This window comes from Oryx dammah, unplaced genomic scaffold (genome assembly GCF_014754425.2).
Source record: "Oryx dammah isolate SB20612 unplaced genomic scaffold, SCBI_Odam_1.1 HiC_scaffold_15, whole genome shotgun sequence".
Taxonomy (NCBI): Eukaryota; Metazoa; Chordata; class Mammalia; order Artiodactyla; family Bovidae; genus Oryx; species Oryx dammah.
This window is the reverse complement of record NW_024070199.1, coordinates 33,105,869-33,133,679: the sequence shown is the minus strand read 5'-3', so window position 1 is coordinate 33,133,679 and position 27,811 is coordinate 33,105,869. Positions and strand designations below refer to the sequence as shown.

The following is a 27,811-nucleotide window of genomic DNA, read 5'->3' as shown; positions in this document are numbered from 1 at the left end:
GTATCCCCGCCCTGGACTCCATCACCCTCCTTCCGCATGGGGCACCACCCATCAGCTCTGCTTCAGACACGCCCCATTTCTGCTTTCAAGGTACCTGGTGTCTTCCTTGAACCACTGGAACTCAGCCATGGGCACTGCCGAGGCTTCACAGCTCAAGATGCCCTTCTGGCCAACGGAGACCCCTGTGTTCTTGGCTTTGGAGATATATGGGGGATCTGTGGGGGGGATGAGGAGCAAGGCCATAAGACAGATGAGAAGCAGGACAGTTGACAGTCACCTGCTGTATACATCTCCTCCTCCAGCTAAACAACCATCTATCTTAGGAAAAGGACTTCTTGCCTGAAGATACTGCATTTACCCCAGCATCTTCTTCAAGCTTTCAAATGAACCCAGAGTTAACAATTCTCCCCATTAGCTAAAAGCTCTGACAGGAAGGCCCCATGGCCCTGGAGATAGTGATGAGCACAGAGATCTGACAGTGTTTTCCTATTGGAAACAGCTTGAGTCTATTAAGAAAATGGCCTTGCCATTGCTTGTCCGTCCCCATGCTCTCCTGCTCCCTGGGACTCCCCGACAGTAGGTCCACTCACAGTTGACAGTGATCTTTACTTTCCGCACGTCAGGAGCAGCAACATCATTCAAGGCGCTGCACTCATACTCCCCGGACTGGTCACGTTTGATGTCAGAGATTTCCAGGTATTCGTCCTCACTCACAAAGCCCTGGCCTTCTGGGAGGCAAGAAACAGACAGAGACAATTAAGAACCTATGAAAGTGGGGACATAACTGCATTTCCATCTAGAATTTAGAGGAGAAGGAATGCAAAAATCCATAAAATAGGGTTTGAACCTCAACTCAAAGATTCTAGACATCTGCTGGCCCCAAAGTATTTGAAAAAATTCTCTGATTGAATCTTGGGTCAATACATTTGGGTTCAAGTCACTTTAACTTTTCAGATCATTTGTTAAGAAGGGCATATCATTCATTTTTTAATATGATTATTATGAGGATTAACTAAGAAAGTACATGTGAAATACTGTAGCACTTTAATAAGCTTTGGTATTTTGAAAGAGAATTGCCATGGTCAGCAGCATAAATTTTTAAATGTGGGAATAACATTAGGGTATGTAGATATGGACATCTTCCTTTTTCACTACATTTTCACCATGTACTACATGCCTTTGTACACAGAATACAAACTACTAAGACTTGTAGAATGAATAAGTAACCACTTAATATTTTGGTACAAACAGACACAAAAGAATTGGTTGGTTTCCAACGTCCTGGGGAAGACACAATGGAGAATGAATGAATGAGGCAACCCTCCTTGACTGCTATGTAGTAGGTGTTCAATAAACATTTGCCAACATAAAATAAGTGAGAGCCCCAAATGATAGAGCTCTGCTTACTTGAACCTAGGGTGAGGGTATTTAATAATTTTAACACCCAGCTTTGTGGGACATTCTGGAGGCTTTGTTGGTATGCGTGCTGAGTTGCTTTACTTGTGTCCAGCTCTGTGCAACCCTAGGAACTGTAGCCCACCAGGCTCCTCTGTCCATGGGATTCTTCAGGCAAGAATACTGGACTGGGTTGCCATGCCCTCCTCCAGAGGTTCTTCCCAACTCAGGGAACGAACCTGCGTCTCTTATTTCTAGACATTTGTGAACCTTCCAATTCATGATCCCAAATATTCTGGGGCTGAGAAACTGACATTGCTTGCAGCCACCAGGACACACTCTTGCAACGATCTGCCTCTGCCTCACCCCTCATTCCACTTCCCGTGGCTCAGTGCAAAGAGGACAGACCTGTTGTCCTGCATCTGCCAAAGCATCGGCCTCCTTTAAAAATCCTGTCCCCTCAAGGGCCAAGGAGAAAATACACCCATTTGCATTTCTTATAAGCCTGATACCTGATTCCGTCTCATGCTCTGGGCATGAGAGCAGAATTCGTTTTCAGGACGATAAAAATGTGTTGTAAATTTTCTCCAAACCCATAGAAGCATATTTAATCCAATAATCGCTCAATCAACCAAGTCTGGGCCCACAATGGGTTTGGGACAGGAAGCGGATGGTAGGGCTGGGGGAGTTGAGGGGCAGACCCCAGGCAGGTGCTTGGGAATCCTGATTCTGCTAACATAGAAGCCTTGGGACATTGCCACCACCTCCCCCTTTCCCAGGACACTGACTTTTGTCAGCTCTTCCGGCCTTTCTTGCCACCATGCCCTCCTTAGTTCAGCACGCCCACCCAGGCTCTGCCTTTAGCGTCTGGATCCTGGTTGCCAAGACCAACTGCAGAAAGTGTGGCTTCAGGCAAACATACATAGTATGTTTGTAAACAAACTATGTTGTAAACAAACATAGTCTCTCCAAGTGAGCACCACCTTGGGAGGCCAATCTCATGCTCTTTTGTGAAGGAAATCCTGAATCATTGGCCAGAGGAGCAATTACTGGTTGGGGTAGCCTCCTGGGATTTGGGCCTGTGGATATGACCCCAGGACAAGCCCACAGGGAGAGTTTCAGGATGCCGGGGAATCTGGTCGAACCCATGAGAGGAGTGACTGGAAGCGGAGGTGAACAGGAAAGTGGGGTTCGGAGCAAGCCCACACCTCCCAGCCTGAGATCTGAGTGTCGGTTCGGAATGGTGTTACCGGGCTAAGTCTGGTCCCAGCACTGGACAAGAACTTTGAAAACTGTGAGGGAGATGTGCCAGGGCAATTGCCTTCTGGGCCCCGGGGTGGGGCCCTGTTTGCTGGGACCTTGGGGTGGCGAGGCTGGTCATGGCCCTCCACCCCACAGACATTTAATCATCCAGGCTGGCGCATATCTAACCCCTCAAGGTCATTAGAGGGATGTCAACATTCTCTCACCCTCATCTCCTTATTTCTCTTAGACTTAACAGCATCTCAGAGTCAAAGGGGATTCTGAAACCACTTATTTCAGAATGTGTAATAAAGATACTTCCCAGCTGATGCAGTGGTAAAGAACCCACCTGCCAATGCAGGAGACTCGAGTTCGCCATCCCTGGGTTGGGAAGATCCCCTGGAGAAGGAAATGGCAACCCACTCCAGTATTCTTGCCTGGAAATCCCATGGACAGAGGAGCCTGATGGGCTACAGTCCATGGGGTCTCAAAGAGTTGGATGTGACTAAACAACAACAAAGATAAAATTGCCTCGCTCATGAAAATGATGCTGGTTGACCAACCTAAGTGTTTCCAAGGAAAAAAAAAACAACAGTGAAATCATACAGACATAATGACTTTCCAGACTCAGGGTGCCATTTCTGCGGTGAATAAATATAGCAGGTTGAAGAGGACGGCTTTCTCCTATGAAGACTCCATCATTCTTTCAAATTGTACTGCAGTGTATTTGCCACGAGTAATTAACCCCCCTGTACTTAACCAAGGAGATGAGCTACCTGCAGTGGGCCTGGCAGGAACCTCTGGTGGGGTCACTGACCCACCTTTTTTGGGGAGAATGAGTTAGACCCACAGCAGGCTGCCCAGTTTACACCAGACAGATGGCTTAAAGCCCCTGATGAGGCGGATCTGTGATGCTAGTCAGCACAGAGGGGAGGGAGCCCTTTGGGGATGACAGGGGTCTTTGCTCTGGGACCCCGAGTGAGTGTCTTCTACCAGAGCGAGGGGACAGACCCGGGTCCTCCACGGGGGAGACTGCTGGACAACAAAGCCACTCCCTGGAACGAGGGGATTTATCTCCACTCTCCGTTCTGTCTTCATGGACTGTTCTGTGATAGCAAATAAGGGAGGAAGTAAGAGTGTTTTGCACAAATTGAGGGTCGTTATGATAATACTACCTCATTAAGTGAGAAAATGAATTTCGTCAAGTTTGTTCTGTAAAGTAAGTGGTTCTCAGGTTTTAATTGGCACATAAATTCCTCTGCGATTTTATGTATTACATATAGATTCTGATGCAGTAGGTGCAGGGTGGGGCTTGGTTTCCGCATTTCTACCTTAAAGCAAAACTGTGGGGGAGACGTGAAACTTGTTTTCATATGTTTTCTCAGAAAACAGTCTAGCCTTGCAGCCTATCTTCTCTGTAAAGTCCCTTTTGACTGTCTTCAGAGTTTTCCCGTGGTACCCAGACCATCCTGCCTGCACCCTGTCTGCCCCGTTTCTAAGTGTCTCAGGATTCTCGTGCTGTTGGTCTCCTGTCTCCATTCTCCATGCGCTGTTCCCAGCCCATTCTGGCTCTCTTGTGCACCTGGGCCTGTGAAGGGGTTGGCTGGTCAGTGACATTTACTGCCTGCCTCTTGAGTTGAGATCCTTGTGGAGCTTGCATCTCAAAAGGCACCCTTACTTTGGAGCTGCAAGCTTTGCTGGCAGGTCAACACTGAGGATCTGGACCCTTGAAACTACCTTTCCCACTGTGTCCTTGTGATTTTATTGCAAAACACACGCACCCTTGAACACCGCTTTTGCTAAGAAAAGGAAGAAGATGTTGACATTCGTCTCCACCTCAAGCCCAAGGGAGGGGGTGGAGATGCTGTTTCCTTAACTGCTTTGAATACTGGGTGAGATTTGCAAAGCAGAACAAATCTAGGTTTCTAAATGCCTGGAGACCTGGCAAACTGCAGTGTGGAATGCTTTCCCTGCCCTCTGCAATTCTGGTTGTGACATAAAATCCTGATTCCACGCTGCAGAGAAAAGGGCAGGAGGCTACGAATGCTTGAATCCCCTTTGCTAGCTGCCAGTAAGGCAGATTGCTGACTGGGGGACAGAGGGAGGGAGACAGGCAGGGGGAAATGCATGAGTGGGGACAGGAAAGGAGAGAGGAGGAGGAGGAGGAAGGAGTCACTGATGTAAGGAAGGGAATAAAGGTAGATGGGGTGCAGGCGAGATGCCCAGGCTGCAGGCATGATGCTCTGGGTACCATGGGAAAGGTTGTAAAGACACAGTCAGAGAGATTTAAATGAATAGATAGGCTAAAGGACGACAGCATTTCTTCTGACGATATGAAAATTGGGGTTTCACATCAGCCCTCCAGTTTCGCTTTCTGGTAAGAGATCCTGAAATGAGCCAGTAACCCAGAGGTATCTCATCCTGCCCTATGCATTGGGACAGCCAAATGTAACATGATTGGAAGTCAAAGGAAGTGGGCTTCGCATCACTGGCAGAGATATATTAAAAATGTGGGTTATTTCTTTCCACGGAGGAGCACTTCGAAGCAGATAAGTCCAGCTCACTGTATTAGGAAGATTAAGATCTGCAGGGATACAAATGGGGCCATTTATCAGGGGATGGAGGGGGTTCTTGGACCCGGACCCTGCAGACGCCAAGGCACATGCCTGGGGAGGGGCTGAGTTGGCCCCATGGTTCCATGGGCACAAGGCAGCCTCTTGTGCAGGAATATACATTCTGACATAATAGTCCTGGAGCACAAGGGACTTATAACCCGCAGCAGCAGGGTCTACACCATCTCAGAAATGGAGGCAGGGGGAGCAGACACACCCCAAGAAAAAAGGTCCCTGGTCTGGCCTTCTGTTCCTAATGTCACCTCCTGCAGCTATTTTACTCATCCTTATGATGAGTGAGGTGATAGGTAAGAAGCCAAGAGGTGGAGAGGATATTGAAGGCAAGGTCCTTGACCTTGGGGAGTCCACAGCTGATGAGTCGAGAACTGGAATACTTTATACGTTTTATTTTCAGTTTCAATTTTTCCATTCTTAATTGTTTTGGACTCTCAAGTCAGGGATGGTGGGTCAGGAAGACTTATTAGAGATGGAAGAAGAAAGCTGGGTGTTCAGGGATGAAAAGCTCAAAGAGAAAATTCAGTGTAAAATCCAGGAGCTTCCTGACCCACTTCTCTTTCTCCCTCCACATCCCATCCTTCCAAGCCTGCGGTTTTGCAGCCGTCGCTCTTGGCCCAATTTCCCCTTCTTCTTCCCCAGCCAAGTCCTTAGAATTATAGAGTTGGAAGTACCAGGAAGGGTCAGAGATTTCAGCCTTCCACTTTTTTGGTGATGGTCCCTGACAGAATATCTTTCCCTCCACGTGAACGTCCCCCAGGGACGATTCCAGGGGGCGGCCTGTTCCTTTGCCAGACTATTCACTTCATTCAAGAAATCGTCCTCATTTGGAGGCAAAATGCTGCCTGGCTTCTCCCTTTGAAATGATGAAAAGCCACCAGCGAGGGGCCCCCAGCGCCTCCACCCCTCCTTGTCAGCCACAGGAAGTGGCTGTTCTATCTGGGGAAGATGTTTGGGGAGGTAAACGCCAGCACCTGTCACAGCTCTTGCCAGGAGACCTGTCCGGAGGTGACTCCTGTGGCACACGCCTGGGGGAGGGTCCCTGGAGGAAGAGAGCAGGAGGGGATGACGATGGATGTTAGGAGGCGCTGGCCCAGGAAGGCACGGGCTTCGGGAAGGAATGGCTGAGAAAGGAGAACGCAGATGGGCAAGAAAGCGAGGGGAGGGGAGCTGCGGCCGGAAGCAAGGTGGTGGGAGGGGGGCACCCCGAGGGCACTGGACTCACGAGGCAGGGCTTCCGGAGAAGCTGGTAGTTTCCTGGCTCCCAAGCAAGAGGGGCTATTACAGACGATTCCTAATGTCACCGACCTTGGAAACGTGGAGTCAAATGCCCCGATGACCCTATGCGTGCTGCTCATCAGCTAAGCTCCCACCAGGCTTTCTGATTGACCCTGGAGAATGAACAGTCCCTTGCCCACTCATCAAGGCTGGGTAGCCATGCAAGTGATCAAAGAGCTAATCCTATTCCTGTGAGGAGTGCTCCATGCTTAGGAAAAAGTGTGGGTTGATGGGCAGGTTGTATATTTGCTAGAAACCCTGCCCTCGGGGTCTGGAGCCAAGTCACCTCAGTGGGGGTGGGGGGCAGGAGGGGCGGTGTCTGAAGCCCTCCCCCTGCTTCAGTCCCTGGGAGTGCTCGGGACAAGGCAGACACTGTCAGGGGTGCACGTGGGGATGTGTGCCCCAAACACTTGTCCCTCTCTCTTCAGGATTCTGGTCTATAGAACAGAATCACAGAAAATGAACCCTGAGCAGGTGAAAACACCAACTTCGTGGCTGTCAAGCTGGCCTACAGTCTGGGCTCGGCATGCAAGACTAATGTGGGTCTTGTCTGTCTCCCTATGAACTCAAGACAACTGGACTTGTACAATGCAAGGACTCAAGTTGAGTAAGGGCTGACCGTGGGCCCCAAACTGGACCTGTGAGAAGGGCTGCCTTGAAATAAAGAGTCTAGGTTAGGAGGACTCCTTAGACCTAAACAGAGTAGATTAGAAGGTGATGGAAACCAGGAGTGCAGCCCTCACTGGGAGGTGACAGTCTTGTCCCTGTTTAGCTGTTGGAGCAAATAACCTCACAGTTACCCCAGCCCCCCATCTTCCATGGGGGGAGAAAGAGTTATCCCATGGGAGAGGAGATGGAGGAGCCTCCTTCTGGAAATCCACAGACTGGGAAGAGGGTCTCTCCTTCCTTCCTAGGGATCTCCTGGTGCCCTTCTCCATCACACACCTCCTGACACAAAAGCCTCCTTCTTTAGAAGGATAGAAACCTTAGAACACACCTGAGTTGGGAACCAGAGTAAGTTCAGCAGTTGAGAACCTCAGCACTCACTCCCCATCTGGTGTCATCCGCTCTCAGGTTGCAGACACACAGAGAGGGAACAACAGCCCGACTTCTGTGACCTCCTTGTGTGACCGGTCAGGCTGAACTCTGATCACTCTGCACATGATGGCTGGGAGTTCGAACCCCTGAATTTGCCCTTAACTCTCTCCTCACTAGATCTGCTCTCTCTGCTCATCTCCTCTGCACACTTGCAGCCTTCCCCACCCCTGACGTCTCCCTACAACACTGCAGGCACCCAGCAACACTGGGCTCCCCTCTGTCTTCCAACCAGGAAGTGTGGATGGAGGTCCCAGGCAGCCTTGACTCCCAACTTTCAGCTTCATCCCTTCCCCACACTGGACTTAAACAAAAGTGTGATGAACCCACAGCCCAAGATGTGTGCTTGGCTTGGTTTTACTGATGCTCTCTTCTGAGATGCTGTAGGAAGAATCGGGAATCATCAGAGAGTTTTGGAAATTAGATGACACTGTTGACCCAGAGGGAAGGGGCTACAAAAAGTGATGCAGAAACAGCCAGGCTCCCTGTGAGGATGTGACCCAGTCCCCTTAAGTGAGAGTTTGGATGGTGGGCCAGGGAGATAAAAGAGACAGACACATACACAGGGACCCAGAGAAGGCAGATGCAGAAGGCAGGAAGCTGGGACTTCACACACAGGCAGATAAATGGCTGAGGACAGAAGCTTGAATCCATTTCCAGAACAGGTTGCCTGATCTGGATTCAAGATGTAGCTAATATTTATATATTAAAAAGTGTCTAAATATAAATATACGTAAATAGTTCAGACTGAAACATAGAGGTTGAAGGAAAAAAAAATCATCATCACACTTTCAAAAGCAGAGCTTAAACAGCTCCATTACTGATAAAATGTTAAGGACACTTGGAAAGTTTTTATTTATTCCATGTTTTCCTCTTGTATTACTATTATTTGCACTCTGAACCAACAGGGTTATCTCAGTGTTAACAACTACCAAGTGAAATGAATTCTGTGCTTTAATCTAAATAATCTACTGCTTAGAAAAAAAAAAAAAAGCTGATGAAGGCACTGAATGAACTATTGCTTTTTTTCATTTATGTATGTTTTCAGAAAGTTGAACCTGACCTTGCATTAGCCTAAGCAGGCACCTCCAGTAACCCAGACCCCATTTCTCAAAGAATACCATATTTTGCAGGAATGGAAAGGCCCTGGGTCAATACAACCAGTGAGATTCCTGAGGGCACTTTGGCAAACTGACATTTTGAGCTCAGAGCAGACCTCTAGGGTTGGAATCCATGGGGGACAGGTAGCATCCAACATCTTCAAATGATTTCTTTTTTGCTTTTCCATCACAGTTTATGACAGGGTATTGAATGCAGCTCCCGGTGCTCTAGACCTTGTTGTTTATCCATCTTGTCAACAATAGCTTGCATCTGCTGATCCTAAACTCCCTCTCTGTCCCTCCTCTGCTCCCCACCCCTTGGAAAGTCTTTCTTTTTTTAATTTTTAATTTTATTGATTTATTTTTTAAATTTTTGGCTGCACTGTGTCTTTGTTGCTGTGCTTGGGCTCTCTCTAGTTGCCATGAGTGGGGGGCTCCTCTCTGGTTGTGATGCCTGGCTTCTCACTGCAGTGGCTTCTCTTGTGGTGGTGCACAGGCTCTAGGGCGCATGGGCTCAGTAGTACTGGTCGACAGTCTCTTAGTTGCCCCGCCTCCGCCAGGAGGTGGGATCTTCCCAGACCAGGGATCGAACCAGTATCCCCTGCATTGCAAAGTGGATTCTTAACCACTGGACCAACAAGGAAGCCAGAAATTGTTTCTGATAATAGAGCAACATCATAGCAAATGTTTTACCTCTCTCTTGCTTTGTGGTGGGACTTAAAACTTTCCTTCTACCCCACCTCCCACGCTCAGTTCCCTGAGGACTGATGTGTGTATGTGTGTGTGTGTGTGTGTGTATAGTAATGCCATCATGTCTTTGTTATTTTTATAGGTGGGTGATCATACTGTTAGGCTTGCCTGGACAGTTAACACTGTTTTCCACTGTAATTACTGACTGCTGTCTTCGACTCTCAACACCATGCCGGTCTGGATGATAACCCCCATGGCCCCTGCCCTCTGGCCCACAGAACGACCTGCGTCTGGTCCCAGTACCAGGGCCGTTGCAAGTGCCCGACCCTGGGCTGCTCTGACACTCACACCTTTATACCCAGCGAGAGGCAGTGACTGGGCTGTCAGACCCTGCGGGACCAGGATGCAGAGTATTCCCCCGGACTCTACAATCCTGGAACTCCTGGCACACCAGTTTGGTCTCCTCTTGGGGAACAGGGTGAGGGGCCAAGTGAGGGTCAGCTCCGCATTCCCCAGGGAGACACCCAGCTGGCGCTCAGGGCCCGAAGTCTTGGAGGGTCAGAAGCCAGACCTGGGCCTTCTGGTGTGGAAATGCTGTGGCTGCCCTTTCCCAGCTCCCTGGAGGAAGAGCACAGCCTGGTTTCTGCAGGTGAAGCTCCAGTGCGGCCTAATTCCTCCTGCTTCCTCTCTTTCTTCTCTTCTCTTTCCTTCTCGCCTTTATTCTCTCTTCCTATGGTAGTTCCCAAGGGCACGGCTGCATGGGAGTGGTGCTAATTATCACCTTCATTAATATTTCTGAAATATTTCGATATGCTCCTGGGCAAAATACCCACGAAGCCAAGCAGCACTTGGCAGGCAGGTCACGCTGGAGCTGGTGGCCGCTTTGTGGAGCGTGGACCCAGCTTTGAAGCATCATAGGGAGATAGTACAGCTCAGGTGCTCAGCTGTGACCGGGCTGAGAGGGGAGGGTGAGGAGCCGGTGCTCAGCCGGGGAGTCCTCTCAGGGTACGGGGGCGTTTCCTGCAGGGTGGGGGCCCTTGGAAAGCTTTTGCTAAGGACTCTCCGTATCCACACACTGGGAGCTATTTCTAGGCAAGTGGATCTCCCGCCCACCATCCGTGCTGGACTCTGATCAAGCTGACTTCTCATCAAAGGCATCTGTCTCCCTGGCCCCCCTTTTTAGCCTCATCACTGTAGAAGGAACATTTCATGGGACCTTCTGTGACTCTGGGCCAATCAGAGGAATCAAGATATAAGACCACTGAATTGGACTTCAAAAGACCTGGGTCTACCATCAGGGGCGCCACTAACGTGCTATGATTTGGGCTAAGTGTGTTTACCATTCCAAGTCCCAAGATTTTGGTTTTTTCTATCAAATAAAAATTGCACCAGAGGACTTCTAAGGTCATTTGCAAGTTTCATAACTTAGCAATATGGTCAATGACCTGGAACCCTAAATAATTCTTTGAGTTCTGGAAACTGATGACCATGTGTTGATGGGCAGAGCTCCCCCACCCACGAGCGCAGGGCCACTGGCCTCTAAAGAAACATCAGAAAGTCCCTGCACCCCAGCCTGTGCACTGGGGAACTGGCCCAGCCGCCAGCACTGGGCCTGGGGTCTCGATGATGCAGACCCCGGAACAGAGACGCCCTGTGACTTCAAGGTGGCCTCATCTGTCACCGTGCAGTGGCTGCTCTTCGATGGCAGAGAGAGGAGCTGACAATTATGAAGGACTGTGTGTGTCCGGGGGTAATGTCTTGTATTAATGGAGGAAATTAATTATTTCTTTTCCCTTCCCAGGCTCCCATGCACGCCGATTTTGACAAGTAGCAGTTCTTTTCTCCCTCCCCTCGATGGGCAGATTGGAATAATGTCTTACAGATATAACTAATCATCCACTGAGATGACTTGGGGCCCATTTTCTCAGGTCTGAGGTTCACTTCAAATGCAGGACCACAGCACTCTCTGCTTTCTGTCCTCCCGCCTTCCTGGCAAACACCCCTGCTTCACTACGTGGCTCACCTCCTAATCTTTCCCAACCAGACAGCAGATGCCGGACGACAGGCAAGGGGCCAGCAGCAAGGCGGCTGCATACTCTTCGGGACCACAGCCCACCCCTGCCCCGTGCCTGCACAGCCAGGACCTGTGAGGGCCACGTGGGAGATAAAGGCAGGGAACATGGTAAGGGTGACTGGGTTCCACGGGTAGGCCTGGACCCAAGGATGTTGGACAGAAAGAGAGTTTGGGAGGGCATCTCCTGTGCCCCTCCACGAGGGACAGGGCCTGGAGCCTCGGGGGAACAGGTAGCCGTATGCAAGCTGCCTAGTTTCCCAGGACCCTCCAAGACCACCCAGAGAGGGCGACTCTAACTGGTCAGGGTGCAGGGCCAGTTACCCTGTAGTGCGGCCCTGACTTACTCACGTGCAGCATGAGAGGCTCTTTCAGTTACAAAATATTGTGCCCAGAGGTAAGTCCTGGAAGTGATGTTAGTAACAGTGCTATGGGCTTCCTGATGTCTCAGTGGGTAAAGAGCCTGCCTGCAATGCCGGAGACACAGGAGATGTGCGTTCGATCCCTGGGTTGCGACGATCCCCTGGAGGAGGAAATGACAACCCATTCCAGCATTCTTGGCTGGGAAATCCCATGGACGCAGGATTCTGGTGGGCTACAGTCCACAGCATTATAAAGAGTCAGACATGACTGAGCACGCACAAGCACAGGGCATGCTATGTACCTGATTCTGTGTATTACACACCCATGAACACACAGATACGTGTATGATGTGTGTCCGTAACAGCAGAGAAACATTCAATAGGGAAAATGAAACCTGGAGCTGTTAGAATCCTGACCCCTGTTCCCATGTGGAGGTTTCCCCCTACACTGAGCAATTCAGCGCCAGCTCCGTGTCCTGCAGTTCAGCCTTATTCTGGTGCTCTCTACCTGGAGTTCCTGCAGGTCTTCCCCCGCCGCCCCTGCCCCACACTCCCCAGCTTCAGATGCCAAGTGCAGGGCCAAGTTGTCACCTGTGCTCCTGGCCCACTGGCTCCAGATCAGAGTACACCATGTCCCTCTCCTTATGTGTGTGTTAGTCGTTCAGTTCTGTCTGACTCTTTGTGACCCCATGGACTGTAGGCCACCAGGCTCCTCTGTCCATGGGATTCTCTAGGCAGGAATACTGGAGTGGGTTGCCATTGCTTTCTCCAGGGGATCTTCCAGACCCAGGGATTGGACCCAGGTCTCCTGCATTGCAGCCAGATTCTTTTACTGTCTTGGGTTTGATTAATTTGCAGAGCAGCTCACAGAACTCAAGGAAGCATTTTACTTACTAGATCAGGAGTTTACTATGAAAGGATATAATTCAGAAGCAGCCAGTTGGGACCCACAGAGAGCAAGGTGCAGAGGAAGTGGCCAGAGTCCAATGTCCTCTGAGTTTCCACCCTCCCTGAATCATCGCCATTTGTTCAACAACCTGGAAACTCCTGAAACTCATTTTGGGGGGGTGGTTATGGAGGTTTCATGGCATACACATGGTTTAAATCTTGGCCACTCATGACTGAACTCAAACTCCAGTCCCCACCCCTCCCAGGAGATGATGGTTGGAAGAAATTGAAAGTTTCAACCACCTAATCACAGGACCCAGCTTCCCTGGCAACCAGCATGCATCCTTAGGGGCCATCCGACAATCACCTCATCAACATAACAAAAGACACCTTTCCTCTCCTCTCAGGAAATTCCAAGGGCTGGAGGAGCTCTGTGCTAGGAGCTGGACAAAAGCCAAACAGATATTTCTTATCATAAATCACAGTGTCATAAGCATTCTTTGCAAACTTCCCTCATTATTTAGGAAATAGCATTACACGAGGTCCACAAGTGATCTCTAACTCTCCATGTTCATCTGAGTGAGTTACTGACTTAAAACCTCCTTGGGCTTCCTGCTTTATCACCAGTGAAAATTAGGGATTATATTAGATAATTTCTGAAAAGCATGAGCTCTAATATTTTATCATCAGTAGCTGAGTTGGTTGAAAAAATGTTTCTTTCAACCATTGATTCAAACCATGTGTGTGTGTGTGCACGTACTAAGGAAAATATAACAAAATAAGAAATACATCTCACCTTCAGTCTCATGAGGAATCTCAAAGAAATAAACAAGCCCAAAGAGCCTTGAGCTTAGCAAATCAGAAGCCAATTCATCTTTAGAAGAAAACGAGTGATATTTACATTATTAAATCACAATTACAAAGCCAATCAGCTGCAGAAGAGGAGAGACCGTTTCCATCAATTATTTCTGAACTGAACATAATTTTCCCATCACCTGCAGATTGTAAATGGGAGCTCCAGCTCATCCCAGAACTCTTCCATCAGAGGAGTTATTAATTTGGTAATAACTTTGTTGAATTAGCAAGGACACCGATGAGATGGGGGGAAGCAGGACACAGGGAGCCCGCAGGTGGCAGCCAGGTTAATTCCTGAGACAGGAGGAGTCTGTTAGGCTCCTGTCCCTGCTTCCGTCCTGAAGAAAGCACTCGGCTCTGGGGCTTTCATTCCAGGGAGTCCGCGGGTGAACAGGTAACGCTAGGTCAACACTGCATCCTTTGCTGGCTGCAGGAGGGCTCTGAAGTCTGCCAGCTACGAGGGTGCCCGGTGTTGGGGAGCTCCTCTATCTGTTGGCTTTGTTTGGGTGCCCCCCTCCCCTCATCCCTGTAAGAATGGGGGCTTCAGTCTTGGTGGGAAGTGCTGACTGGCTCATCAGGACTGCTTGTGGACTAAGAAGGGTGAGAAGACATAGACTGCTCTCTTATCTCTTTCAATGTGCTGGGGTGGCCACATGGGTCTCGGTAGAGAGCTCTGTGGGCTTGATACCTTCTGTGTTCCATCTTTCTCTCTCACCTCCTTGTTAAAGCTCCAGCCCCACGGGATTTCTCTGCCAGACCCAATAAGCTTCAACCCCACCCCACCGCCTAACTGGCCATGGGTCCAGTCCCTGCTTTGTAACATGACAGGCAGTCTGCTAAGAAACCAGGGTGTGCTTTGTTCTGGAAGCTGCAGAGAGCTGGAAGGACCGAGGGGGGTCTTCTCCCCTATCCTGGAAACCAAGCTCTGTGAGACTAGTGGTCTAAGCTTCTCACCTCAGGACTGTTAATGACTTTTGTGTCCTGGGGTCTAAAGGGGTTGGTTGCTAGGCACCCAGAAGATGATTACCATGCAGGCTTTTGTTTTAAAGAAACAGGAAAACTGCCCAGCTCCTGGAGGGGGAAGTGGGCCAGCCTGGGGGCGTGGGGGATGGATGGAGGCATCTCCCACCAGTGCGTTTCCCACACTGGAGCCTGTGAGTGACAGCCCCGCAGACAGGTGACAACGGAACTGGGTCCAGAAGCAGAGATGCCCTTATCCTCCACCCTTTGCTCTTACATTCAGAGGGGTGTCTTGCTCCCACCCCTGAGGACTGAGACCCAGAGACTGTGTTCTAAGGCTTCAGGATCCTCGAGAGAGAAAAAACAGCTCCGCAAACACGACTCAGATTGACTTCCTCATCAGCCAAGGCTGGTAGGGGCTCCACAGATGAACTGTAAATGCAACGATTCTTTTAACTGAGTTTCGTGAAATGGAAATGACACGGCTTGTCCGCACGCTCTATTCCACCTTCCCCCAAGGAACTGGTGTATCCTTTGGGGCTCAACTTAACTTTTCCACTTTAGGGTAGCCTGTAACACCAGATGTTTCATTTTCAACCTTCCAGACACAGCACCTCTTCTTTGTCCTGCTTTCTCTGGGGCTATCTGGCACACATGGGCTACAAAAGCCTTCTGCTTGGGGTGGCCAGGGGGAGGGAAGGAGCTCAGATGTGTGTTCCCAGAAGGCCACCTCCCAGCTGGTCACCTGGGTAAAGAACAAGCTCCTCTCAAGCTGGTTCTCACCCACAAATCTCCCCTCCTGAGCAGGGAGATCCCTCCTCACCTGCTAACTGGGAATGAGGACATGGAAGGGGTTGGGGAAACAGCCCTACTGTTTCAGCCTTGGGTACATCACTACTTGTGTGGCTCTTCACACCCTCTCCACACCTCATAAATAATCCTCTTATTAACCTGCCTGTGCATGTGTGTGCCAAGTCACTTCAGTCGTGTCTGACTATTTGTAATCCTATGGTCTGTAGCCCACCAGGCTCCTCTGTTCATGGGGATTCTCAAGGCAAGGAGTGAGTTGCCATGCCCTCCTCCAGGGGATCTTCCCGATCTACGGATTGAAGCTGGGTCTCTTATGTCTCCTGGATTGGCAGGGGAGTTCTTAATCACTAGCACTACCTGCGAAGCCCTATTAACCTGCCTACAGTTGTTCAAGGTCAATGGTACCATCTGCTTCCTGGGAGACCCTGACTACTTGATCCTGAAGTCTGAGCTGCCCCAGCTCTAGGCTCCAGTAGGACCTGTTTTCATCATTATATTTATCACTTATGTGCAACCTGGTGATTTTTACCCCAAAGGGCTCACTTTGCGACCTCTGAGGACCATTCTGGTTGTCAGAAGTGGGGCTTGGGGAGGGGGGTGCTATTAACGTCTAGAAATCAAAGTTCAGGGATATGTCTAAAGGTCTCACGATGTGTCTCCAACAACAAAGAAATGTGTCTCGGGATGTCAAGGTGCCCATGCGAAAACCCTGCATCAGAATGTAAACGCCTGTTCTGTCACCAGCATGCCCACTCAGAGGAAGCTCAGTGAATGCCAAGACCATCCGCAGTGTCCCCAACAACGCCCCCCTGCCCGCTGCAAGTCCTGGCAGGTGGCGGGGGCTCACAGAGAGCTGCTGGGAAAACATGCGCGTGAAAGAAGGGAAGTCGCCAGTGAGACCCAGTCCTAGTTTCTCATCTCACTTTCCATTTCTGGGGATAAGACTGATTGTTCACTGATTTCTTCACACCTAAACACAAACCCATCAAGAGATAGATGCATGCCATCTAAACTGCTCCTCCGCTGGAATGGAAAGGCTGCATTGCAATTTAGCTGGGGGCGGTGGTGCAAGGAGATGCCCCTCGGGTGTGGCCAGGAGATGCCCTGGGGTGTGGCCAGGCCATGATGGACACTGACCTCCAGATGACCCCACTTCAACAGGCCGAGGTGGAACAGCATGGTGGGTGGGGAGACTGGAGGATTCAGGGAAGTTTAAGCTATTTTATCCCAGTTTCTCTGAGGAAAAGTACTGGTTTGTCTCTTGGTTAGTGAATTCTGGCTCCAGGGGAGAAATCCCCTCACTTCAATCATTCACTTTAATCGCTTAAATTTACTCACTTAAGTCAGGAGGCAGAGCTATTTCCATGTTTCGCTTTCTCATCAAGCTTCTCATGGTCACATGAGTAGCCAGAAAAGACGCTCCCTGTACGCAAAGCCCATGATGAAGCGTAGTTTTCAGCATTTTAGGGGGGAAGCCAAGACTCTGGGCTGGCCAGGAGGCCACTCAGTGGATCTGTCAGCCTGACTCTTCCTCCACCCCCTGGGTCACCCTGGGCTTATCTGCGTGGTCTCTGGTCTTACACGCCATGTGACTACAGAGTCACTTGCCACCTGTGCTTTTATTAACAGACCCAGCTTCTTTCAGGCCCTAACCTGCTCTTGGGGGAATAAGGTTCAAGTAACTCACTCAGTGTTTGCTCACAGTCCTTGGCAAGGTCAGCGAGAGGAGAAGGCATCTCAGAAGTCTGATCATGAGCATCTGATTCAGGAGACTGAGGACCAGCGCTCAGTGAGCTGGGGCCATCTTCCCGAGGCCAGGCTTCAGTGGGCTGATAGCCAATCAGGAGCCACCAGGCATCTCATCATCCGGCTGGGCAAGTCCCTCTACGTTGGTGATGCCCCACCACCTCTTCCGGGACTGCTCACACTGACAGCCCCTCGGAGAGGTTCTGGGCAGAGCAGGGGTGAGGGGACAGAGCTCAGAGAGCAGGGCGCCAGCGCCCAGGGCTTCTCAGGGATGTGGCAGCCCTGACCCAGGGGCGGAAGGGTGTCTGTGTTTCCTCATAACTGAGTCTATGGGCCTGTTGCAGGGAGGCCAGTGGGCTGCCTTCACATCCAATCAGGCTGCTCTATGGGAAACCCACACCAGCACAGAAATTGCTTCTTGACTGCAGGGACGTATAATATCTGCACACAGCCGGCATGCACACCACCTAGGAATGATGTGATTTCCAGTCTAAAATGTCAATTTGTTTTATTTTTTTCCAATAGGGGTATAATAATCATGCCCCAACCCGGACTGAATAAACATGTCGGGGCAGTGCGGGAACCAGCTGCTTTACTCTCTTCCTGGGAGACTCTTGTAATTTTACGAACAGAGTGTGATGCACTTATAATAGAAAGTATTACATAAACGTGGATATATTATAGGTCAAACCCTTCTCCTAAAACATAATGGGGTATTCTTAAACAGCCCGGTCTACTTGTATGCTCCTGGAACCAGCTCTGAAAAAGAGTTCCACTGGGCTTCCTCATTTCCTTTCTACTTTTATTTTAAATTCCCAGGACCAAAACATCCCTTTATGCCACAAAGGATCACGTGCATCAGGTGGGTGCCTTGGAAATGCAGGAAAATGAGGCTGGAGGATCCAGTGACCCGCAGGGGGTCGTCTAACCAAGAGGGAAGTCCAGAGGGAAGTCCCCGTTATGGAGGGTGTTCCCACCTCCGGTGGTGTCCTTTGAATAACTGATGTCACTCTCCAGAATAGACCTCTATCAGATCTTGGCAGAGGGAGTTAGCAGAAAAGGTGTCTACCAGAGGGGAAGTGACTTCATCTCTGCATCACTCAGGGTCAGAGGGCTGGGAACTGACATTGTTGATAGCATATTTCATTCTGGCCCCAAAGGAATCTTCACCCCTTCTGCTTGTGGCCCCAATCTTTAGCTACTGTCAACTACAAATTGGCACTTGCCATGGGCACTTGCCATCAACCTCTACAAGAATTAAGTCAGGTTCTGCTGTAGCTGCTGACCTTCAACACCCTCTGAAAGGAGTTCAGCATGGACAGCAGAAATGAGGCACTCTGTATTCAGGCGGGGGAGGGGGGAGGGTTGGAAACTGGCAGGACAGGTCTTCGGATAGACATTTTTAGGAGCGGATTTTATGAGTCCAACTCTTGTATCACCTCATGTCTAGAGCAACAGTAAAATCCTTCATGGTGATGCCTGCTCCTCGTAACCAGCGGTAACCTTCTACAAAAATATGTGCCTCACCAAAATCACATATATGCCTACCTTTCCCTGTTGCCTCTCTGGAGCAGTTTCTCAGAGCTATCTAAGGTGCTATCTCCTGGGCTACAGTCCTCATTTTGCCCCCAAATAAACCTTAACTCACAACTCTCATGTTATGCATTTTTTCTAAAGTCGACACATCCACACAGACGCTTGCTCTCCTAGGAAGAAAACCTATGACAAACCTAGACATTAAAAAATCAGTATTTAAACCTAGTATTAAAAATCAGAGACATCACTTTGCTGACAAAGGTCCAAATAGTCAAAGCTATGTTTTTTCCAGTAGTCACGTAAGGATGTGAATGTTGGACCATAAAAAAGTCTGCGCACTGAGAACAGATGCTTTTGAATTGCAGTGCTGGAGAAGACTTTCGAGAGTCTGTTGAACTGCAAGGAGATCAAACCAGTCAATTCTAAAGGAAATCAACCCTGAATATTCATTGGAAGGACTGATGGTGAAATTGAAACTTCAATACTTCTACCACTTGATGTGAAGAGTTGACTATTGGAAAAGACCCTGATGCTGGGAAAGATTGAGGGGAGGAGGAGAAGGGGGCAAGGGAAGATGAGATGGTTTGATGGCATCATCAACTCAATGGACATGAATTTAAACAAACTCTGTGAGATAGTGAAGGACAGGGAAGCCTGGCGTGCTCCAGTCCATGGGGTCGCAAAGAGTCGGATGTGACCGAGTAACTGAACAATGAAGATTCACTAAGTAATAAAAACTGTGCTGCTCTTCTGGGGAGGCTCTGAGAATGTGTATAGGATCCCAGGATGCAGTCTGGAGTCAGGGGGTCAAGGTCACAGCCATTCCTTCCTTTGTTCCCTCCCTCCACTCCTCAGCCCTCATAGAGGCACCTGTAGATGCTTACAGGAAGGCTTTTTGTGAACTGCAGCTAGGGATAAACAGGCTTCCATTGTGAAGCAGACACAGCACAATGGAGAAATAGTCCATACAAAATAGACAATATTAAATAACAATGAATGATTTTAAGGAGCAAGTCAAACAAAAGAAAAGATGTCCAAGGCTGTGTGAATTAAATGACTAAGAATTCTAATCACTGCTGAAGGAATTTTAAAGCAGGAGAGGTCACCCCAGGCTGGAATCTTTTAAAGTTTATTTTTAGTCAATTATTTTAGGGTTTGTGGATTTTAATTGGAAGAAACTTCTGTACAGTCTGGGCTAATGTCCTCATGTCTCATCTGGTTCATGTCCAACTACACTGTCATCAGCAGTAAAAGAAAAGAGCAGAGCAGACTGTGGGGCTCCCCAGTTAGCCCATAGCCACTTGTTCCTCCATTTGCTGAACACATGATAAATGGTTCTACCCGGGATTCATGCAGAGGCTGGTGAGGGGGGGAGGCCCAAAGTACCCCACCAAGAAGCAACGCGATGCACCCACAGCATCAGGTGTGGAGCAGAGAGCAACACTGTCCATGCACAGTGCTTTGAGCTTGTCGGGGGTAAGTTATCAAGTAAACGTGTGCTATTATTGCTGTACTGCCCAACACGCACCACTTAAAATGACTTAGCCACTTAAACAATACCTTCTCTAATGCCGTTTTTACAATTCTATGGTTCTAGGAAAATGTATTATTCAAGACTGTTTGTCCGGCAGTAAAGGAATACAGACATAAAAGACAATCTAAGTTGGAATCTTGGCATCATAAAGACAATTACAATGAAGAGTAATGTAGGTGACTTAAGGGGAGAAGCCAAGGGGATGTACGGAACCAGGCAGAGCGCACGGAACCAGGAGGAGCTGAGGCTGAACGAGGAGGAATTAGCTTGGCATGTAAGTTCGGGAAGGGCATCCTGGGCTTGTTTGGGGTGCAGAGATCAGACAGAGTCAGCAGGCTCCACAAAACATAGGAGCAGAGACAAAGCTGGGAATGGGTGGGTGGGATGGTAACAGCCCTGAACACCTTCCAGATGAACGGTCACCTTCGAAAGGCAACAAGGACAATAACAAGAGATGTAAGACACATATCCTGACCTTAGGAAGCTTACACTGGAGTCGGTTGAGTAGGGCTGCATTCACTCATACACCCTTCTTCAAAAGGAATTAAACATAAAAGGATGCATTCTTTCTATGGATATTTACTGAATGCCTGCTGCTTTTCAGGACTGATTAATGACTGATAACAATGCACTGAGTGATAGAAGTCCTGTCTTCTAGTGGAGGGACAGATCATAAACAGACAACCCATAAATAACGTATATAACATCAGAGAACAACAAGGGCTATAAAGAAACGTCAAAACAGCAACAACAACGATGATGATGATGATAGCAACTAAAATGTATTGTGTACTTACAGAGTGGCATGCACTTGCCATGAATTCTCTGTTTCGTGTTCTATGGTGAAGGCCATGCATGCTGGATCTGAGTCCCCCTTTGCACTGAAACACTCATTCACCCAGATGTCTGGAGTGCTGTGTGCTGAGTCCCCCCAGGGAACTGAGTGATGGGCTGCCCCATGCGATGTTAGGTCCCATCCCAGGGCAGCATGCTCTCGAGGCCACAGGGGCTGGGCCCTAGCTTCCACTCAGGACAGCTTCTTAGCAGCCAGAGCTCCCTGGAGAATGAGCCCAGGCACATGTGACAGGAGCTGTTCAGCTCAAGGTCTCAGCCTCCGGACCCGTTCCTCACCTCCTTCAAGTGGTGTTTCCAAGAAATCTCTATCCAAAGCTAAAACCTCCGTCCCAGAGATTGCTGACTAGAGGAGGCAAGCTAAGATACTGCTGTGATAATTCAAGAGACTGAGGCTCAGAATGTTGTCTGACCAGGAAGAAATGAAGCTCTTACCCCACAGTTTATTCCTTCTAAGGAGGAAGGGAAATAAGTCCTGCTGCTGCTCAGAGCATACAGTGGGATGTGTCTGGGAGGGGATTTATCTGGCCAGACCAATGGTTCCCAAAGAAACATCCCAAACATCTCAAGACATGCATTCTTTTACTCAACAAATATGGACAGCATCCTTTTTTTTTTTTTTTTGAAGCAGAGCTGATTTATGTAGTTTAATTATATGTATAGTTAATGGCTTTATTACATAGATATTATTTCTTGGATTCTTTTCCAGTATAGTTTATTATAAATATTGACTATAGTTCCCTGTGCTATTCACTGGGATCTTGCTGTTTATCAGACCACCTCCCCTGTGCCAGGCACAGTTCTATGTTTGGGACACTCACAGAACAGACACGTAAGAGCTTAGATTCCAGTAAGAAGGGCCAGTCAACACACTGATGAGTTAGTCCTGCAAGGAAAACCAGCCAAGTGGGTTGAGGAGGCTGGAACCGTTATGTCCTGGGTGGGCAGAGAAGCCTCTTTGATACAGCAGTCATAAGCAGACCCCTGAAGGGAGTGAAGGAATGAGACAGGCAGATGTGAGGGTAGAGGAAAGAAAGGAAATTGAGCAGAAAAGAGACGGGTGACCTACCATCTTAGCATGCATGACCCAGGACCAGCTCAGGAGCCCACTCAGACCTGACTTATGCTCATGTCAGACACAAATGGCATAAATCTGGTTATACTCTGATCTCCAGGCTAATTGTAGAATAACATACCCCAGCCAGACAGCTTAAAGATATGGATTGTAATCTAGACTTGCCGTAATTAATTATGCCTTAGTTTTCCCTGCAGCAAGATGATGATGGCAATTCCTTATCAGCTTACCTTGCATGATTGTTGTGAGGCTCTGAGGAGTCAATGCTATATAAGAAGTAAGAGCTAATTCATCACCATAATACAAACTTCTTGGTCTCGGGACTCACTGATACTTAAAAGATTACTGAGGACCACAAAGAACTTGCTTTACTGTATTATACTTATCAATATCAATATTTACCAGACTAGAAATTATTAAAGCTGAAAAAATTAATTACTTCTTTAAAATAACAATCATAAACTCATTACACTTTAACATAGGTAACCTATTCCAATGAAAAATGGTTATCTTCTTAAATAAAAGTCAGTGAGAAGAGTTTTACATTTTGGCAAATAGCTTTAATATTTCACTAAGCAGGCACAGTTAGATCCCTCACATATCTGCTTCTGTTATAATAGGTTGTTGTGTTTGAAGTGTGAGAAGAAAATGCCACACAGAGATACAGTCACAAAAGAAAGTATCTAGTAGCCTTTTCGGATAGCTGCAAGTATTTTTCCTTGGTATACAGCAGCATTTAACAAGTGGTACTTTGTTAAAGCTTAATTTCACTGTGAAATCTGAAGCCCCCTACATCAAGGAATATTTTGTATTCCGTTACTCTAAAATCCTCTGTCCTGTCTTCCTCTTTGACTGGCTCTTTTATCCATGCATCATTTGGGAACATTGTGTGTTGATTATTTAGAAAACTTTCATCCACTGATTTGTGTAGATCTTCCAAATTCTAACATACTTCATTATATAATTTTAAAAGACACAGAGCTGTGAATATCACTGCCAATCTCATTAAGAAAACCTTGGGCATTGGGAACCCACTAAGGTCATAAAGTAAATACAAATTTCCCATATTCGGGAAAACTCAAACTCTATGTTTTGTTACAAGTGCTGTCAGCTGTTCCCTGAGTGCCGGGTTTGCATTATTCATTTTCAAGGAAATACCTGCTGAATAACAACGTCTGGGTGACTGCAGGGCAGCTGTCAACTGTCCTTTCCAGGAAAAATGTTGTTTTCCAGACAAAGAAGGGGCTACTTTAGCTTGTAACTCAGATTGTCTAACAAGTGATTTTTCCTTGAGAAAGAGCTGTGCTTTGTGCTTTAGGTGGACCTCTATCGCCTTTCACAGAGTAGTGAAAAGGCAGGTATTCAGTGTTGAGATGTAGTAAAATCAAATTTTGATGCCTTCTTTCACTAAGCTGGCTTTTTATTCTTTTCTTTTTCTGACTATGAGTGTCTAGTGATGAGGGATACAGTGAAGATGAGCAGATGTCAATGATGCTTAAACAGATGAGTGGTAAGATTCACCAGTACACCCACCATGACCTTGGTACTGTTAGGACAAATGCCAATACTTGGAAAAAGCAAATCATGTCTTAGTAATACTATGAGAATAGCTTTGTCTTCACTACCTCTCTGAAAGGGTCTTGGGGAATCAATGGATCACATTTTGAGTGTGACTGTATAATAAACACTTAGATGTGATGAAGGAGACAGGACAGGGTCTTCAGGAGGAAGGCATATGGTGAGTAAAGATAAATGAATTCCAGCAGCAAAAAATTGATGACTGGTAACCTGACAGCAAGGAGGAATCAGGAAATACTATAAAAGGTAGACAAAGGAACTCAAAAGCTTAGCATCTGGGGGCTATTTTTCACAGGAGCAAATAGCCATGCACTTCAATAGCTCTGGAGGGTATCTCTGACACTCAGCCTTGCTCAATAAACACTATTCATAACGATGACCTTGAGTCATTAAAACAAGATTAAACAATATCAGCTCTACTAGATTTAAGAAGCCAAGGAAAGGTTCCTCTTTAACAGAACCTCTTGGAAATATTTCCATAGCAGTGCTTGAAATTTAAAAATTGCTTTGGGGCTTTATTTAGATGTCGACATGTGTGGACCAGCTCATTTCCGATGATGGATAAACACAGTGTCTCAGTAATTAAATAAAAGACCATGAAATTAGGTAGGATTACTTATCCCACTTTATAGATGGGCAATAGGCCTGAGTGAGATTAATGAGGGATGTGAGGATGCTGAGTGAACTCAAGGAGAAGCAGATCACAAGTCAGATCTCCAGCCCCACGCATCTGCCATTTCACAGCCCCCTCTCCTGAGGCTGCCCAGAGGACTGTCCACCACCACCTGTGAAATTAAAAAACTCAGCATCTCTGAGAACTTTCAGCCCTTGGGAAGCTGAGTGTTTGAGGACCTTGAGTATGATCTCTGCCCATCAGTCATGCTGAGCGGGGAGCTAGCGGCACTGAAGGAGAGACGGTGATTTATAACATCTAAATAATGCAGCTGGGGTTGCTTCCTGGCCAGAGCCTCCTTGTTAGATGCCCTGAGAGCAGATTCCTCTGCCATGCGAAACAGAGAAACACAGATTCAATTACACTGCCTCCTAAGCTCTCTGGAAGGGAAGAAGGAAAAGGCACTCAACAATCAAGACAAAATATCTTAATCCTTCTGGCCTATCTCTTAGGAAAACATGTAATTCATGGCATCAGAGTGCATTTCTATGGAGAGAAGGTAGCTGGTGACCAGACCTGGGCAATTAGGCTTTGCTGGAAATCAGTGCTTGAGCTGGCAGCTGGAAATTACCTCTGAAGGTCAGTCACACAGCAGGAGGGACTGGAGTAGCAAAGACGGCAGAATTTCCAGATCTCCAGCAAAGAGGGCTCATGGTCTCAGCAAGACCATGGACATTGTTCTCAGCACCTCTTGCAATGACTGTCCAGTTGGATGAGTGTAAGAAGTGATAAAAGAAATGCCCTCATGGTTCAGGTGGTAAAGAATCTGTCTGCAATGTAGGAGACCCAGGTTCAATCCCTGGGTTGGGAAGATCCCCTGGAGAACAAAATGACAACCCACTCCAGTATTCTTGCCTGGAGAAGCCCATGGACAGAGGAGCCTGGCGGGCTAGAGTCCACAGGGTTGCAAAGAGTTGGACACGATTGAGCAACTAACACTTTCACTTTTCACTCGTACCAATTATCTGGATTAATCATGTTAAAAAAACATCCACTCATCCAGTACTTGGAGACATTTGACTTGAATTACATCTTCAACTTTCTCTTTGTAGCTTCCGTGTAAATATCATCTGGGATTCATACTTTGGGGATCTCATTGCATCTTTGACTCACTTCAATTCACTCACTTCCCTTCCTGTTTCGTCCCCTCACTACCATCACTTTTCCCACTATCATTGGGCACAAAAATGACATCTTATGGTCACTCTCCAGAGAAGGCGATGGCACCCCACTCCAGTGTTCTTGCCTGCAGAATCCCAGGGACGGGGGAGCCTGGTGGGCTGCTGTCTGGGGTTGCACAGAGTCGGACACGACGGAAGCGACTTAGCAGCAGCAGGAGCATGGTCACTCTCACACAAAAGCACTTAGTTTTCTTATCTCTAAGGCTGAGGCCAGGACAGCAAACTCTCCAGGAAATTCTAAGTTCTTGCTCTGAAAGTGTTATCCTTGACCAGCGGCACTGGCATTACTAGGGTGCAGCTGACTCAGGAGGCCCCATCCAGCTGCACTGAACAGCATCTGAAGTTAAAACAAACCCCCAGCAGGCCCTCAGGCACCTTTGAGAAGCCCTGCTCTGCTGCACTTGAATGCTTGAGAAACGTTGAGGATCAGGGCATCTGGGTTTAAGTCTGCTCTGCCACGTGGTGGAAAAACTCCTGGGCCATTCAACGACTGAGAACATCATCTATTTCCTCCTTTTGTGATTCAACCTAAGAATGCATTTTTGGTGCAGTCACACATATTCAAGTATGTGTCTATGCATTGATCTTTTTATGTAACTAGGATAATAATATGCTTATGATTCTGCAACTTTTCACAAGCTACTTTTCCATATCTGTATGCCCCTACTTTATTCTTTTTATTGGCTGCATAGAAAGATACACCAGAATTTCTTTACACGTTCCTCTCTTTTTTTGACACATAGGATCCTAGTTCCCCAACTAGGGATCAAACCTGTGCCCCTTGCATTGGAATCACAGAGTCTTAACCGCCGGACTGCTAGGGAACTCCTGTACATTTTCCCCTCTTAACGAGCATTTATATTGTTTCTGCTTTTCTCTCAGTTAACAGTGTTGCCGTGAAGATTCCTCTCCACCTCTGTAAGAATTTATTTAGAAAGGATTCTTCAGTTCCGTTCAGTCGCTCAGTCGTGTCCGACTCTTTGCGACCCCATGAATCGCAGCACGCCAGGCCTCCCTGTCCATCACCAACTCCCGGAGTTCACTCAGACTCACGTCCATCGAGTCCATGATGCCATCCAGCCATCTCATCCTCTGGCGTCCCCTTCTCCTCCTGCCCCCAATCCCTCCCAGCATCAGAGTCTTTTCCAATGAGTCACCTCTTCGCATGAGGTGGCCAAAGTACTGGAGCTTCAGCTTTAGCATCATTCCTTCCAAAGAACATCCAGGGCTGACCTCCTTCCGAATGGACTGGAAATTCTCAATTAAATTTGATCAGTGCTCCAACTCTTGTCCCCAGTGGTTTACCAGCTTCCAACTTCACCTTGGGTCATGAGGATGCCTACCTCTCTGGTTCTCACCAAAATGAAATTTATTTACCTCCATACATGTTGCCAATCCCATTGCTTTAAAATACCTCCTGCCATAATTTATAAAATTTGACTTCTACTGGAATAAATGATTATTATTATATTTATTATCTATTTATATTGTTCAATACATTTTCTCTGTATTCATTTTTTTTCTATTGGATTGTCTTTTTTTTTTTCCTTTTGTCAGATTTATAAGAAATCTATGTATATGCTGTGTCTGGTTGACTCTTTTCTTATAGACACTGAGGATATTTTATTCAAGATTGCTATTTATATTTTAATTTCATTTCACAATCTGTCTTTCATTGTACTTTTTCAAATCACCAAATCTGTCAACCTTGTCCTTTATAACTTCTGTAGTCGAGTCTTGCTTAGGAAGTTATTCCCATATTCAAGGTCATAAAAATATCTTGTATATTGTTTAATTCTTTTTCATTTTCATGTTTAACTCCTTTTGGAAATCATTCTGAATTCTTCCAAACACTTTACTTAATAAGACAAAATTCTTTGTTTGTTTGTTTGTTTTTGTCACTAACCTATGCACCTCTTTAACAGTGAAAAACTAAGGTTGACTACAGACTAATTTTGAATATCCGGGTCACTGTTTCATACTTTGGACTCTTTTTCTGAATTCAGAATAATTTTGTCTTGGCCTCTCCCAATACACACTCATCTAGAGAGAGAAACTCTGATCATCCCAAGATGCCCCCTTCCTTCTCATTGAGGACTGCCTTCCCAGACTCAGAGAAGACACTTCACACACAGGTTACAAGAGCCGAGGGCAGTGTCGCAGGGAAAGTCCTAGTGACTCAATAGGACAAAATAAAACCTTCATCCAGCCTAGTCAACTCCTGTTGGAATAACAATTGAATTTTCATGGAAACAAATTGAAA

At 47.5% G+C, this 27,811-nt stretch overlaps 1 protein-coding gene across 1 annotated transcript in view; it reads right to left on the bottom strand.

Moving 5' to 3' along the window:
• The window catches only part of OPCML (opioid binding protein/cell adhesion molecule like), a 513,799-nt gene that overhangs the window by 21,212 nt on the left and 464,776 nt on the right, over window positions 1-27,811 (bottom strand). Inside the window, exons 4-5 of the mRNA XM_040255856.1 lie at window positions 591-728; window positions 95-215 (exon numbers count right to left, since the gene is read on the bottom strand). Of these exons, the coding sequence (XP_040111790.1) occupies window positions 95-215; window positions 591-728 (259 nt within the window). The remainder of the gene's footprint in view (window positions 1-94; window positions 216-590; window positions 729-27,811) is intronic.